The sequence below is a fragment of the Penicillium griseofulvum genome (genome assembly GCF_001561935.1).
Source record: "Penicillium griseofulvum strain PG3 chromosome Unknown contig_84, whole genome shotgun sequence".
In the NCBI taxonomy this organism is placed as follows: Eukaryota; Fungi; Ascomycota; class Eurotiomycetes; order Eurotiales; family Aspergillaceae; genus Penicillium; species Penicillium griseofulvum.
Window position 1 is genome coordinate 2,217,601 of NW_024467475.1, and position 14,813 is coordinate 2,232,413.

The following is a 14,813-nucleotide window of genomic DNA, read 5'->3' on the forward strand; positions in this document are numbered from 1 at the left end:
TAGGCATCACTGGGATGTGCAGCGTCATAGTGTCTGCACTTACCTGCAGTGTTTTATGTTGGAATATGTCTATGCAGATTAATCATTCGGACTTTTTCTGCTAGATCAATGCTCTAAATGGACATGATATATATTGTACAAGTGAAGGCCATACGGAAGTATAGCTTAAGATAGCTGAATAGGTGCGGCTTGACTTGCAGCAAATATCAATAGAAGACCGAAGAACTAAAGTATCTCAATTCATTGTTTATCCTTCTATCCTTCCAATCAGTATCTCTCAATTAGAATTAGATTGTCATCTGTTAGGAGTCTTCACCTCGTCTTCTATTCTCGGGGCGGCCAAACATTCTGCCGTCTATAGTCGACCGTGACCCACCTCTCCCATCTCATCTTCCTTTCGGTCACTAAATGCAATCTACCCTTTCTCGACCACCCTCTCCGCACACAATGTCGTATCAAAACCCTCCGCCCCTCAGCCCCGGCGGCGGTGCTGGCGGTGCACCCTCAAAACGTGACAAGCGACGCACTGCGCTCCAGGAGCGGCTCCAGGAACTGACGGGTCAGTTCAGCAATAACCGGGACATCCAGTTTCGTCAGCAGTTGCACGCACTACAGTGTGACATGACCCTGATCAACAATGCTGATCCTTACGTGACTGGACCGCTCCCGGACTCCGCGGAGAGCATTGCTGCGCTGATTGAGGAGACTGTTGGTGGCGGCAGCAAGTTTGCGAAAGAGATGGCTGGCCTCGCTGGATCATGGTATTCCAAGTTTGTGCAGCAGGTTAATGAGATTAAGGAGAAGAGGGATGCAGAGTTGGTCACGACGATGGTGAGTTTCCTACTTTTCTCATCTATAAGGAGCTTTCCCTAATCAGTGACTTTTTTCTTACACAGAACAACTACAACAACGTTATGGAAAGACAACAGCGGGACCGTGATTTCCGCACATACTTCGCACAAGAAGAATTCCGTCATTTGTCTTCTACCCTTCGAGAGCGATTGATGCAGAACATCTCCGGCAAGCGCGCCCGTCTAATGCGTGAAAAGGAGCAGCTCGATATCGCCGACACTAATGCCCTGCTCCTCCACCCCAACCAGTTCAGCATCACAAACCCTGCCAGCCCTGGTGGTATCCACAGCAATCGCAAGACTCGGCACACGCGTCATCGCGTTGACCTTGACGAGTTGGGCAACGGCATTATTCCGGATTTGAACAAGCGCAAGCGCAAGGCTCCGGAGGAGGACACTGGGTCGCCTGCGCGGGACACGGGCGATGCTACCCCCGCGAAGCGCAACAAGGCCGAGGTCACAAAGGAGCAGGTGGCACCCACATACTCGATCCACTCTCTCTTCACAGATAAGGAGCTCAATGCACATGCAAACCAGGCACACCTGGCAACTGTCCACTTCTTCTCTACCTCAAGACGCCCAGACCACGGATCAGGTGCGGTTACAAACGGTAACAATACCGACGTTGAGGATACACCAGAGGGCACAGGTCACGAAGACAACGTGACCCCAAGTGCAGCCGACATGATGCGCACCGCCAGCCACAATTTCCACGCGACCCGATCTACCCGCACCACCGCCGCGCATAGTGCTCTAAGCGCCCTAGCCGACTTGGCCGATAAGCCCGCGACCCGCCCGATCCTCCCATACCACGTCCTCTCCAACCATCACGCGCGGCCAAACGGCAACGCGCCCCCATTGACCTCCCTGATGAACGAGGAAGTCGATGACGACTGCGCTCGTATCAGCCGTCTCGCCAGCAAACCACCCAACTGGATCGACGCATCTCTAGTCGAACTCGTGGCTGCACCTCTCCCTGTTCCCGCAGAGCCAGCCGATGGCCACCCAGCCGATCCCGCCGTCTTCAGCCAGTTGCACCCAGACTTCTCTCCCGCAATGGGTATCGACTGGACTCCTACCGCCCACCACCCCGGGTTCGAGATGTTCCAGCCTGCAGCCATGGAGCGCGAGCGCAGTCGAAAGCGGACCCGCAATCACTGATGCACATGAAGTTTCGGATGTACGTTAAGATGGGATAGGATGGTGTTTACCGCAGGTCGCGGTTACGGATTACCCTTTATCAATTGTATTAGCTTGTGAGGAAGGGACCTCGGAGGTGTTTGGGATTTCGAACTTTCTTTTTTTTTCTTTCGGACTGTTTGTCCTGGCGTTTGGGATACTTTCAACACACATAGTACTTTGTTTCGAAGCTTCATGCTTGCCCCTATGTTGGGTAGTACAATTTACAAGCATACTTTGTTCTTAATCTGTAATATCGCTTCTATCTGTAGACTATAGCTTGTAAGCTCCGAGGTCGGCCCGGGGATGTCTTGCATTGGAGAACAGGGTATCCACAGTATACTACAATGTTTTTAAGACTATTCCCTAGCTGACAACGGTGTCGATGGCTAGCTCGGAGACCCCCCTCGGAGCTATATTGCTCACTACTGCACTTGTTAACCTCTTGAAGCTAATATAAAGTACAGTATGTACTGTCATATACTATCCAACTATCTACAAAGCATCACCGGATGACTATGCATAACAAAAGCTCACTACTATTGTTTATGTCAGGTTGATTCGGCCCTGCACTTCTGATATTCCCACCTTCGTAAAATCCAAGTTGATATCAACTTAGGGCTAACATATCATCATCATGACAAAAACGGAACTCACCACCGACTACATCTCTCAAGTAGCATCCTCACTATATCCCCAACATCAAATCAATATCCCAAGCAAACCACCATCCTCATGATCCGGCGCGTCCTCGCCACCCCTCCCATCCTCAAACTCCCAATGACAACATCACCACCACGCCCAAAATCCGAATCCCCTAAACCCCTCTTCAGCGGCAACGTCCCAGCCATCCAAACCTTCACCGAAGACATCGGCACCCCAACAGTCCACAGCCGCATCCTGCCCGCCGTAAAACACGACCACCGCGAACTAGAATCCCACAGCCACAAAATCCTCTCCTCAACAAACCCAGACCAACAAACCCGCTTCCAAAACCAATTCGTCTGGGAACTAGCCCGTCATCTAATCGGCGAGGAACTCGTCGTTTATCCAGCTATCATAAACACCCTCCCAGACGGACAGGGGATAGCAGATAAAAACAGACTCGAGCATCGCGGTGTGAAACATCAGTTGAAAACCTTCCAGGAACTATCATCTACGGATACCAGATTCGTGCCGACGTTGAAAGGTCTCATGCGCGATTTCGGTATTCATGCTAGACACGAGGAAGAAGTGGATTTACCCAGGTTGGAGGAATTGCTATCTAAAGATGAAAGTGTGGAGTTGACCAAGTCCCTCGACCGAGTTAAGATCTTTGTTCCATCTAGAGCGCATCCGCTTGCGCCGACGGAGCCGTTCTTCGAAAGTGCTGTTGGGCTTTTGATGGCGCCTATTGATATGTTGGCGGATTTGTTTCGGAAGTGGCCTGATGGGAAGGAGAAGAAGTAGGATATGATCGAATCAAATAAAACCCTTGTACTATCATTGAAGTGTAACAATTAATTAAATCTAAGCCAATCTCTATTTCAATCTACGCCTCCACTGCCAAAACCGCCGATCCCATGCCCAACCGTCCGGATGAAGATACAGACCGCTGCAGCCGACGCAATTTTCCTATTCGGTTGACTGTCTCGCCTGCAGACTCCTCATCAGACGAAGATCGTCGTCGTTTCCACGCCTTACGGAACTGGTGCTGTTCCTCCGTTTCTTGTCTATGTCGCATAGACAAGAATCCTGCATGGGCTTCTTTTTCCTCGCTAAGTGCCTGGACCTGGGATAATTAGTTGGGATGGAATTCGGATAAACTGGAATAATACATAAATACATTGTATAGAAAATAGAAAGTAAAAAGAAAAGAACTTACATAGGATAACCAAACCTCCTGCTCGGAACTCCACGCTTTCTGACATCTACCTAACTGTCTCTGCGCGCGCAGAAGTTCCTTCTCTTGCTCTTCTGTCCATCGATCCCGACTGCGGATACTGGCCCAACTCACAGCGCGAGCGAGCTGGGCCTGTGTAGGCCGAGAGGAATAGCGTCGGCTCTCGGATGTTGAATCCGCTGTATTTTCCAGGGTTTTGGTGTTCACCGCTATGTGCACGTGGGTGTGGACGTCACGGTGCATGATTGTTTCATTGATTGTTTCATGATGTGGAGTGATGGAAGAGGGATTCTTTTCGTTGATGATTTCACGGGATTTGCCTTTTAGACTTCGTCGTTTCCAGAGTAGTGGTGGAAGGACTCGATGGACGATTGTGAAGACCGGCATGGTTGGCAATATGTATGGGAATGGATAGAAGAGAAGGTAGAAGATGTTTTCTTATACTTGTTTTCTTGGAATGATCATACATCGTACCTACCATGGCCTTATAAGTAAATGTCCGGTTCGCCCCCAAGTGGTACTTCATGATCCAGACCGACACCCAAGGGACGAAAACGCGTGCAGCGCAGGTAAATCGCACAGAGGTGGGGAATGCGAGGCTCTCCGGCTTCTGCTTGGCTGACCACGCGAGAAGATATGATCATGCAGGTGGTGCGGGTTGTTGGTTGGTCTAGATGGTGGACTGCAGGTTTGGTCGGGACTTCAATGTTATGTTTGCTTTGGGCTCTGACTATTTAGTTGTACAGTTGTTTTATTGGAATGGGATGGGATATGACTTGAGGTTGATGTTGATGTTGACATTAACATTGACTTGGTACAATGAGCGGGACTGATTCCTGATCCAACTGAATCAATCCGTAGATAGTCGGGGAAATAAGGAATCTTGATGCAGGAGACCTCCATAGTTGGGCAGGTACATATGTTCTAGATGTAATATAGACAAGGTGTTCGCAGAAGTCAGGGATCCCCTTCCGGAATTTAGTACTTCGGTCAAAAACTTGGAAGTTATAGTAGATACCTCATTCATGTCTAAAGGTGATTAGAGGCCTAAACTGATATAACTCTCCCAAAACAGCCCAAATGCTGCAAGCCTAACCAACCGTGGGAATCATATAACAATTCAACCATAACGCCAAGTGCTCATCGGATAATCCAAAATAAAGTACAGATAAAAAAGGAAACGATAAAAAATAAATAGACGTTCATCGCCAGGTATCCACTGAAGTACCTCGATTGGCCTTGGCCCTTCTTTCTTCTCGGATCTGCTCACCAATAATGATGCTAATGAGTCTCCGATGCAGATCAGCTTCTGTCCAATCGATCTGTCCGCTGCCACCATATTGGATGTCAGCCCGAGAAAGTTCCTGGGCAAAGCGATCAATGATGGCAAATTGGATCTCTGTGATGGGCACCCCGTGATGGCCGTCGGAGGTCCATATCCAATCACCGATAATGGCTGCCCGCCCCGGGGCATCGTAGTATTCAAAGCGCTCGGGATATCGCTTGGCAACTCGGTAGATACGACGAAGCGCGGCGTAATGTTCGTCGGAGAAGTATCCGAAGACAGCAAGTGGTCGAGGCCCTGGAGACGCCCTATGTTGGTTCATTGGTTCTGGATCTTCTGGATCCTCGTTCTCCAAGGGATCTTGCGAAACACTCCGCTCAGAATTCGCCACCTCATCTTCCAAGGGCTCCCGAGAAACACTTCTCTCGTACATCGGGTTCTCCTCTTCCATTGTAGGAATAGGATCTTGTTTTACCTGGTGAGACTGAGACGGTGATGGCTCTCTCCAATGGCTCGCGGAAACGGGCTCTTGCTGTGTATGGGGAGATTGAGATGGAGATGGCTGTCTCCAATGGCTTGCGGGGGATTGACTCGCCTGCTTTGAGAGCGGCTCATCCTGGAGATGTCCGTCAAGCTCCCTCGCAGATTCAATGCCGGCCATTTCCTCTTCATCCTCAAAGTCAGACGCTTCCTCCGGAATAGTACTAACACTTGAGCTTCGGTCACGGGTAGGTGCCTTTAGCCATTGCGGAGTGAAACTGGTTATTTTACTGAACCAGGATGAACCTGGCTCCTCCCGACTGGGCTGACGAGCCTTTGGGGTAGAGGCAGAATCAACGTTGGCAGATTCCGATGGACTACGAGCGGCATTGGAAATGCTGCTGTTGTTATAGTCTTGTTCCAAAGCCTCTTGCATAGGCGAGCTTCTTTGTGCAACATTCGGAGATTTCATTCCCCCGAGAGGTATGGCTTGCGGACTGGCCACCTGTGGGCTGGGAACATTAGGGCTGGACTGGGAGAGAGGCTGTAAACGAATATGCGCTGGAGTGCGCGATATCGCGTCCTTCATGACGGATTTATTGATTGGCGGATTCTGTGCCTCTGATGGGCGGGTTAGTACACTCCGAGGCGTACTTGTTCCATCGTAATACCGCGCACGGTTGGGTGTATCCTCTTCTGCAAGTAAAGCAGATAAATCGACCTTTTGCTCACGGAGCTCGCGAATTTTGGACGGCCCGAAGCGCGCTACATAATTATGTTCCGAAGTAGCGGAAGGCGATGAGCTAGGGTAGTCTTGACTTGCAGGAATTGGAGCAAGGCTGCCTAAAGGACGTGCAACAGGCTGTGCATGAGACTGAGCATCCTCTTCAGAGCGGTGTGAAACATGGCTGTGCTCGTTGGCTTCAAGTTGCCAAATATCATCATATCCATCATCCTCATCTTCAAGTGGCTCCGGTGCGGCCTCGGGCGTGGGTTCGCGCTCGGGTTCAACGTCTTGGGGCGCATATGGCGCTGCTCTTGGTGCGAGTCCAGACGCAGAATAATTGGGCTCTTCGTCAAACCCATTTCCGGCCTCAGACTCAAATCGTTGTTCGTATCCAAGTCCCATGTTTCTATCATCTTCCGCCGCATTCTCATCGCTATCAATATAAACGACCGATCGTGAGTTTGAAGCCATCTCAGCCTGGTGACTGACTGCTTCTCGTTCACGCTGCCATTGTGCCTCCCGTTGTGCCTCCCGTTGTGCCTCCCGTTGTGCCTTTTGGTAGGACATTGGGCTTTGCTGCATGGAGTTCGTGATCTTAGATTGTGACAGTTGGGTGTGTGGTTCTTGCTTTTCGATTTCACCTCCAGAGGATTGATCATGGTCTTGCTCTTCCAATTCTTCGTCGTTGAAGTCGTTATAGAGGTATTCTTCCTGTTCTTCCTGCCCCTTCTCGAGACGTTCCTCCTCGAGACGAGCTGCCGCATTTTCTGCTGCTATAGCGGCAGCCTCATCTTCCTCGGCGAGCATCCGACGCATTGCAAGCTCCTGTCCTAGCCCCATAGCAGCTCGGAGTTTCCGCTGCGTTTCAGAGTCGAATGTGCTGAAAACACCCTCTAATCGACGTCTTTTGTGACGGGCATTACTCTTACCTGACCACTCGTCTCCTTCGGGCCTGAAGGGACCTTGCAGGGCCAAGCTAAGACGAACAAGTTTGGCTAAACTGGTGAATGTCCTCTTCTTGGGAATAATTGCTGGTTTAGCGGGGGACGACCCGGCAGGGAGTTCAGGGTACGCGATCTCGTTCACATAGTTAACTGACTGCTGCTCAGTCGTATGCACGGGGTGCTTCTCCGGAATATGAGTGCTGGGGTTTTCGTATGACCCAGCAGCTGGGCCCGTAGTGACTGGACTGGATGACTTTTGAGCACGATAATCACCTCGGAGGTCTTCGATCGTCCCGGGAAGTTTGCGTCTCAACCGGTCTCCAACTTCCTTTGGTTTGGTATTGCCGTTTGTCATAGCGCTAGAGCCGAATCCATGCTGCTTGGCTGATGGGAGTGTATCAAGGGAAATCATAGTGAATCCTTCACTTTCCATGATAGTGTCGAATTCATCGTATTCGTCTCCGGGATCTTCGACGGGTTCAGGTTCGGAATGATGGGTCTCTGTGGTTGGGGGATGCTCTACGTCGGCTTGTCGGGTTTGATTTTCTTCATCGGCCAGCGAAGATGTAGGTGTTGGAGTAGGATATGTGCGCGATTGTGGGCTAGACGTGTTGTGTGAAGGCCTCGATGACAAGATTGTTCTATCGCGTGTAGGTGATGGCATTTTAGAAGGCGTAGAGTGGATGTTTTCATCATCCAAAAAGTGATGTTCCGTAGCTCCGATAACAGGAGTCTCTAAACTCGTTCGGCCATACTCACGGCGGAGATCGCCAAGATCTTCCGCGATAGGTTGTGTTGGCTCAGGAATATCTGCAATTGACAAGTCTGAATTCCCCCAAGAGTCGTCTTCGGAATCCGCATCCCCCACGAGATTCAGAGGGCTGGCGTGCGCGTTACTCCCAGCGAAAGAATCTGTCGGGCTGAATCGGTCTTGGCCTAGGCCGGCGTCACTAGTAAGAGGATCCGTGTGGCTAAATCTTTGGCGATGTATACTAGCTTCACTAGCTGTAGTATCCATCGGACTATATTCATGTTGACCTGGACCAGTTTCATTCGCCATCGTACCCATTGGGCTGGATTGGGCTTGGTGGGCATCGCTGCTGGGAACGATATCCATCGGACTAAAGGTGTGGTCATAGTATTCGGCAGTCGGCGTTGGTTGGTCATCCAGCAGCTGGAAATCCTGTAGTTTGGGTTTGGGCGTGCCGCGTGGTCGACCTCTTTTACGTGGCTCAGAGTCATCAACTAGTGGCCCAGGAGTGTGTCCCGGCCCAGGAGTGTGTCCCGGCCCAGGTGTATGTCCAGGCCCAGGTGTATGTCCAGCACCCCCAGGAAACGGGGATAAAGTCAAGTCAGACTTTCGTGGACGCCCTCGCCGTTTTGGGGGTGTTCTCTCTTTCAGTGGACTCCTCTCATCCTTCAACGGTATCATTGTTGTCATGGTCGAGGGTTTAAATCGTTTGCGTGACGGGCTACCCCGGTTCTCGTCATCTTCGTCTTGTGTCGCTTCGAGCGTGAGTCGGATGCGCCATGGGCTGACATTTCCTTCCTGAAGCTTCTCCGGCGAGATTGACCTCTGCCGACCACCATTAAACTTCATTGTTGGCGACCCGGGGAGAATGACATCGTTGAATTGAATCGAATGCGCGCTTTTTGCAGGACTGAGGCTGACGCGCGGTCGCCCTCGCGGTCGCTTGGCCGGAGTTCGTGATTTCGCTATCATAGGAGACATCCAGCTTTGGCGCCCCGCGAAGGGTTTTATCGGTGATGAGATCAAGTATTGGGCATCGCCTGGAGGACCTAGGATATCGGGGGAGGAGCTCTGGCTGCGCGACGAGGCCGACATGGCGGACTCATGCGATGTGATCTCGGGAGGCACGTGTGCCACCAAAGGGGTAGAAACGTGCCAAGAAATTGAATGACAATGCAAATGTGTGGCGTCTTAACTATTCACAGAATTTATGATACAGAAATGAGAGAGAAAACGCGGGGCAGCCATAAACAAGTCTCCCGATTTGGTACGAAACAGCGGTCCTCGAGGTGGTTAGGTAAGCAGATCCCAAACAAACATTGGACTTCTCTTTCTTCCCCCTTTGTATCTTGAAACATAACATCGAAGAGATGTGATCAGAATATTTATTCGCCTTGCCATCGGCTCAAGTCTCTACAATTCTGCATCAACGGCATCCACACTGGGCACTTGCTTCAATGTGACACCGCAAGCTTCAACGACCATGTTCACGCAGTCCATGACCATTTGTACATCTTCCTTGGAGATTCCCAACCGCCTTGTTCCTCGGATATGCCAATAGGTCATCCGCGGTACGTCCTGTCCCATGACCCCTGGTAGGATTACCAACTCTGTATCCACGTCATCCAAAACCTGGCGATCGGATAAGAGCAACCCATAAGTGATATCAGCAAGCCAAAAGCAAAAGTCTTGATGCTGTTTGAATAATCCAAACAGAGTACTGGTGTTATGGGCATATATCGATTTCAACCAATCCATCCCGCGCGCATGATTTGCATCATCGCACTGCCAGCCCTCTCGTGTGAAGGAGCCTTCCGCATCCTCTTCGGACATGACTTGATTGATGCCGAGGAGTGCCTCCGCGGGTTTGGGGAGCCCCAGAACCGAAATATCCTTGAACAGTGCCTCGCGCATGCGTTGAATCAGCTTCCGGCGTGTACTGGTGGTCGAATACGCATGTTGACTTATGAGGTATTGGTATAGCTGGCCACAAAGGTGTGGTTTTGGTGTCGTGGTAATCGCGCTTAGAGTTGTGAGATACCATTTTTCATTGGCGATGTTGGAGGCTTCGAATTTGGCTTCGATCGCTGCAAAGAGCTCAAACCAACGTGGCTCTATTGTTGCTTTGTCGACATTCGATATGCTCATAGTTTCAGCCAAAGGGTATTTCATCCGTATCGTCTCACAAAATGAAGAAGTGTTTCATATCTGAGATTATAGAGAGCAGTGTAAACACTCGATGACGCATGCCTGAGACCATGCGGTGGCAATCTACGGATTTCAGGTCCTTGAATGAATCTGCACCACTGAACTCGCTTGATCGCCGTAGGATGATGCAACGTGCGGATGTTTTAATGCAACAGATTCATAATCTAGGTATGCATCGTAGTGATCCCATACCTGGGAACATCATCGAGAATGAGCAAGACCACTTCGTGATCCTCTACGTGTTTTAGCAGAATCAAGGTTGAATGCCACTCGGAACATTTGATGTGAATTTGAAGTGAATTATGTACCAACCCTGAACGGCAACAACGTTGATCTCTCTATTAGTCCTGACAAGGTCGCCTTAGTTTTATACTAGAAACCCATATTTCATAACCTGTCGTATATTCACCCCGCGGTCACCTCTGGTGTAGACTTGCCGGTATAAACTATAAACCTCACAATGTAGGTAATATGAAAAATATATTTCTTTTTTATATCAAGGCAAATAACTACATGTATATAAAGAAACTATGTCCAGGGCTACCGAGTCAGGTGAGTCATCCAAATTGGCACCTGCCCTAGCGAGTTTAACCCCAACGCATCGCGACTTTTTGATCGCGACGCTCGCTCTCCCACATATCCCTATTGCCGCCATCCGCTTTGCGGTTCAATATGGATCTATCCCTGTACTGCGACAGCAACCTCCTGCATACACAAGAGTCATTGTCAAGATATCGACCTGGAGGATACCACCCAGTCAGCCTCGGAGATACATTTGCGAATGATCGTTACAAGATATATCACAAGTTAGGATGGGGTGGCTTTTCCACAGTATGGCTTGCAAAAGACAGAGAGTCAGTCTCTCCCACACTGAATTTGCTTATCCCTAGCTAAACTCACCCTAGTCGAAATGAATGGGTCGCCCTGAAAATCATGACCGCAAATTCGTCGATATCTCGAGAGTTAGAAATTCTGAACTTCTTAGAGAGGCAATCTGAAAACGGGCTCTCTTCAAACTATGTCGTTCAGCTGCTCGATGCCTTCACCCACGAAGGTCCTAACGGGGTCCATCAATGTCTTGTATTCGAATTACTTGGTCCTTCATTCGATAAGGTCCTATCAGACTACCGTGAAAGTCAAGATAAACTCGAACCGGAAATCGTGTTCAGAATTTCCACCCAGCTGCTGAAGGCTGTTAAGTTTATCCACGGTGCCGGCATATGCCATGGAGGTGAGGGTTTCTTCCTAGTTGCTTTCTATGGTAAGCGCCATTTTACTCACTTCGTCATAGACATTAGTGGTCGGAACATTGCATTTACTTGCACTCATACATCTAAACAAACTGATGAGGAGCTTTTCAAAGTTCTTGGATACCCGGAAGTTGAGCCGCTAAAACGACTTGACGGCATGCCTCTGGAGGATGGATTGCCGGCCCAACTAATCAAGGCTGCAGATTGGACTGAGTGGATAGACGAGGACGAAGAGGATATTCGACTTCTTGATTTTGGGGAGAGTTTCTATCAAGGAAAGGAGCCTGCTAAGCTAGCCCAGCCAGGTTCATTAAGGGTACCAGAGACGATTTTCACCGACTCCTTTGATTATCATGTCGATTTATGGCGCACAGGTTGTATGGTACGTTAACATATCACTTTCGAGAAAATATACTTACAGTTAAACTACAGATTTATTCCTTCTTATTCGCGAGTTGGCCATTCTGGTATTTTGGCGAGGACGAAATGCTAATGTTGCAAATGATTGGCTTTGTGGAGAGATTGCCAGCTGAATGGCAGCCTAAGTGGGAATCAATGGTGAAGAGCTCTAGCCGTGATCTGAAGCTAGAAGAAGGTAATGCATCTGATCCAAATACAGAACTAACATACAGAACTGCAGCTGATTTTGCTTGAAGATGACGGAACTACGAAGCTTGAAAAAGAATTTGCTACTTTGGCCAATCCAACACTCGAACCTCTACTCCAGGCGATCCAAGGATTGATGCGATTTTTACCGTCTACTCGCATTACTGCAGAAGATGCCCTTGATTTGATAGGTGATGTCCAAGATAATCTCCGGATGGACGAATTAAGCGAATAGATCACGCATCTACGAAGGGCCGCATCATCTCCTGTTAAGAGCAGCGAGAAAGACAGACATGAAGAAGAGAGAGTTGTAAAATCCATCAAAAGTAGAGTATTTTTTGCTAATGTACTCCGTAATGTAGGAACATTGAACTGATTAAAGTTCTGTACATGCAGTAAGGTAATCTCAGCCAGGCCCAAGAAGACCTAGCTGTTGCCTCGGAAAAAGCGGTGAATAGGTAATATTTGGAGCTGAGACAGCTGTGCCATTTTTAGTTTCTATCTCTCTGTTCAGACTGTGACCTGTACAAGCTCGGAGCGATTGTGCGAAAATACGAGACAAACTTGGCCGGAGATCCTCGGTCGTCCACAGTACATTTACCGATGCACTGAGTACTCCGCAGGTAGTCTTACAATGGACCATGAGATATGCCAAGAGCTCTTGGTAGAGTCACGTCTCGCGCATTGACCTAGCAATAAATCGTACAGGGCGTATACGATTCCCGCGCTGTTCCTGCACTATGCATCGATGTATCACCTTTGTGGCGTAGGAAGCGGGTCTATAAAATGTTCAGCTCCACAAGATATGTGGATATATGCTCGGGGTAGGCCGTGCGCTTTCCTCTGTTGCTAGAGTGACATGTTATTGCCATAGTCAACGTTGCTACTGGCTGCAATCTATGTACTATGTAAGTCTAGAGTAGTGCTTATTATTTATTACTATGACCCGACGATCAATCCCTGACCAAATGTTTTCGTCTGGCTTCTGTTGGTAAAATAAAAACATCAGGGAGCCATACCACAAGCTCCAAGAATGACGCATTATGGATGGATTTCAACCGTCTGAAATTTCTCATCTCATTGGGCTTAATGACTCAGGTCTTGAGGACTATGAGATCCTGTATAAAGAACTCCATTCTCACCCAGAAATTTCCCATCAAGAGTTTGACACTGCAAAAATCGTGGCTGGAAAGTTGCGAACACTTCCTGGCTTAGAAGTTCATGAGAATATTGGCGGCACCGGCGTTGCAGCAGTCCTACGAAATGGACCCGGAAAGACAGTTCTCCTACGCTCCGAATTGGACGCCTTGCCTATACTTGAGGAAACTCACCTTCCCTTCGCCAGCAAGAAGACTATGCGTGATGAGTCTGATGGGGTTATAAAGCCCGTCATGCACGCCTGTGGTCATGACATGCACATGGTATGCCTGCTCGCTGCACTTGATACTCTTGTGGCAACCCAACAAACTTGGACGGGCACGCTAGTTGTTGTGTTCCAACCTGCCGAGGAACTCGGGGAAGGTGCGCAACGGATGGTTGACGGGGGTCTGTACGACTTGGTACCCATTCCCGATGTTTTGATGGCACAACATGTGGTGGCGAAACCAGTCGGACGTATTGGAATGCGCTCTGGAGTGATGCTGGCGGGATCGGATTCACTCAAGTTGACATTTCGTGGCAGGGGTGGCCATGCGTCTATGCCCGACAGAGCCATCGATCCGGTAGTTATGGCCGCGGGCACAGTCATGCGACTTCAGACCATTGTGAGCAGGCAGATCAGTCCGAGCCAGGAATTCGCAATTGTGACAGTTGGCAGTCTGAATACTGGACAGGCTGCCAATATCATTCCGCAGAAAGCTGAAATGCAAGTCAATATTAGGACAGCTCATCCGGAGACGCGAAAAAAGGTCCTCGCATCAATTGAGCGCATTGCCAAGGCGGAAAGCAGTGCAAGTGGTGCGGAGGAGGAGCCACTGATTGAGACAATCACGAATTTCCCAATCACGGAAAACGATAAAACGACCACCGAGAGACTCCAGAGTACTTTCAAGACAGTCTTCCTGGATCAATTTGATCCTGAGTGGCCCCGAAGCAACGCTAGTGAAGACTTCACGAAACTTGGCTTAGCAGTTGGAAAGCCCTGCTGCTTCTGGTTCCTTGGATGCATCAGTAGAAAGACTTGGGATGATGCCGAGAAAAAGGAAAGAATCGCAGAAGATATTCCGGTCAATCACTCGGCCTCCTTCGCTCCAGCAATTCGACCCACCCTGGAGATTGGTAGGAGTGCCATGGTTGCAGCCGCGTTGACCTTCTTGTCGAAGAGCAAAAACGTATAGTTAGCGCTTTCTGGGATTGTCTTCGTGTTGAACATGCATATCGATGGTTGCTGCCTGCAGATACTCTGTATCCCCAACATATAGAGAACTTATCAATCGATTACCCTTTTATACATTTCCTTTGAAATACAGCTACAAGCAATCCATTGGTAAGGGACTATGCGTGGTGACAAGTCTTTAGCCGATTGATTGCGGTCCTGAATGAGTACAGTGTGCTCTTAAATTAACTGCCACCCCATTGAACGAATAGTAGACATAAAATCAGTAGTCATTATACTTGTTAGTACTCCCTTTCGTCTAAAAGTTTAGTATAG

The 14,813-nt window shown here is 49.2% G+C and overlaps 7 protein-coding genes across 7 annotated transcripts; 4 read left to right on the forward strand and 3 right to left on the reverse strand.

Annotated features, from left to right (window-relative positions):
* Positions 1-447: 447 nt before the first annotated feature.
* Positions 448-2,012, forward strand: PGRI_053510 (Sds3 domain-containing protein; the record flags this gene model as incomplete). The annotated part of the gene is made up of 2 exons (XM_040793064.1): positions 448-831; positions 897-2,012. 2 exons carry the CDS (start codon positions 448-450, stop codon positions 2,010-2,012), a joined length of 1,500 nt encoding a protein of 499 aa, XP_040645031.1.
* A 753-nt stretch (positions 2,013-2,765) lies between these two features.
* On the forward strand, positions 2,766-3,479 carry PGRI_053520 (HHE domain protein; the record flags this gene model as incomplete). Its single annotated transcript, XM_040793065.1, has 1 exon — positions 2,766-3,479. The coding sequence occupies one exon, from the start codon at positions 2,766-2,768 to the stop codon at positions 3,477-3,479; it is 714 nt and encodes a 237-aa protein (XP_040645032.1).
* Positions 3,480-3,561: 82 nt separating this feature from the next.
* PGRI_053530 (uncharacterized protein) lies at positions 3,562-4,299 on the reverse strand (the record flags this gene model as incomplete). The annotated part of the gene is made up of 2 exons (XM_040793066.1): positions 3,562-3,801; positions 3,895-4,299. The coding sequence occupies 2 exons, from the start codon at positions 4,297-4,299 to the stop codon at positions 3,562-3,564; spliced, it is 645 nt and encodes a 214-aa protein (XP_040645033.1).
* Positions 4,300-5,114: 815 nt separating this feature from the next.
* On the reverse strand, positions 5,115-9,194 carry PGRI_053540 (putative AT DNA binding protein; the record flags this gene model as incomplete). Its single annotated transcript, XM_040793067.1, has 1 exon — positions 5,115-9,194. One exon carries the CDS (start codon positions 9,192-9,194, stop codon positions 5,115-5,117), a length of 4,080 nt encoding a protein of 1,359 aa, XP_040645034.1.
* Positions 9,195-9,512: 318 nt separating this feature from the next.
* Positions 9,513-10,271, reverse strand: PGRI_053550 (uncharacterized protein; the record flags this gene model as incomplete). The annotated part of the gene is made up of 1 exon (XM_040793068.1): positions 9,513-10,271. The coding sequence occupies one exon, from the start codon at positions 10,269-10,271 to the stop codon at positions 9,513-9,515; it is 759 nt and encodes a 252-aa protein (XP_040645035.1).
* A 708-nt stretch (positions 10,272-10,979) lies between these two features.
* PGRI_053560 (uncharacterized protein) lies at positions 10,980-12,398 on the forward strand (the record flags this gene model as incomplete). Its single annotated transcript, XM_040793069.1, has 4 exons — positions 10,980-11,161; positions 11,213-11,939; positions 11,990-12,152; positions 12,214-12,398. The coding sequence occupies 4 exons, from the start codon at positions 10,980-10,982 to the stop codon at positions 12,396-12,398; spliced, it is 1,257 nt and encodes a 418-aa protein (XP_040645036.1).
* An 808-nt stretch (positions 12,399-13,206) lies between these two features.
* On the forward strand, positions 13,207-14,499 carry PGRI_053570 (Amidohydrolase; the record flags this gene model as incomplete). The annotated part of the gene is made up of 1 exon (XM_040793070.1): positions 13,207-14,499. The coding sequence occupies one exon, from the start codon at positions 13,207-13,209 to the stop codon at positions 14,497-14,499; it is 1,293 nt and encodes a 430-aa protein (XP_040645037.1).
* Between the last annotated feature and the right edge of the window lie 314 nt (positions 14,500-14,813).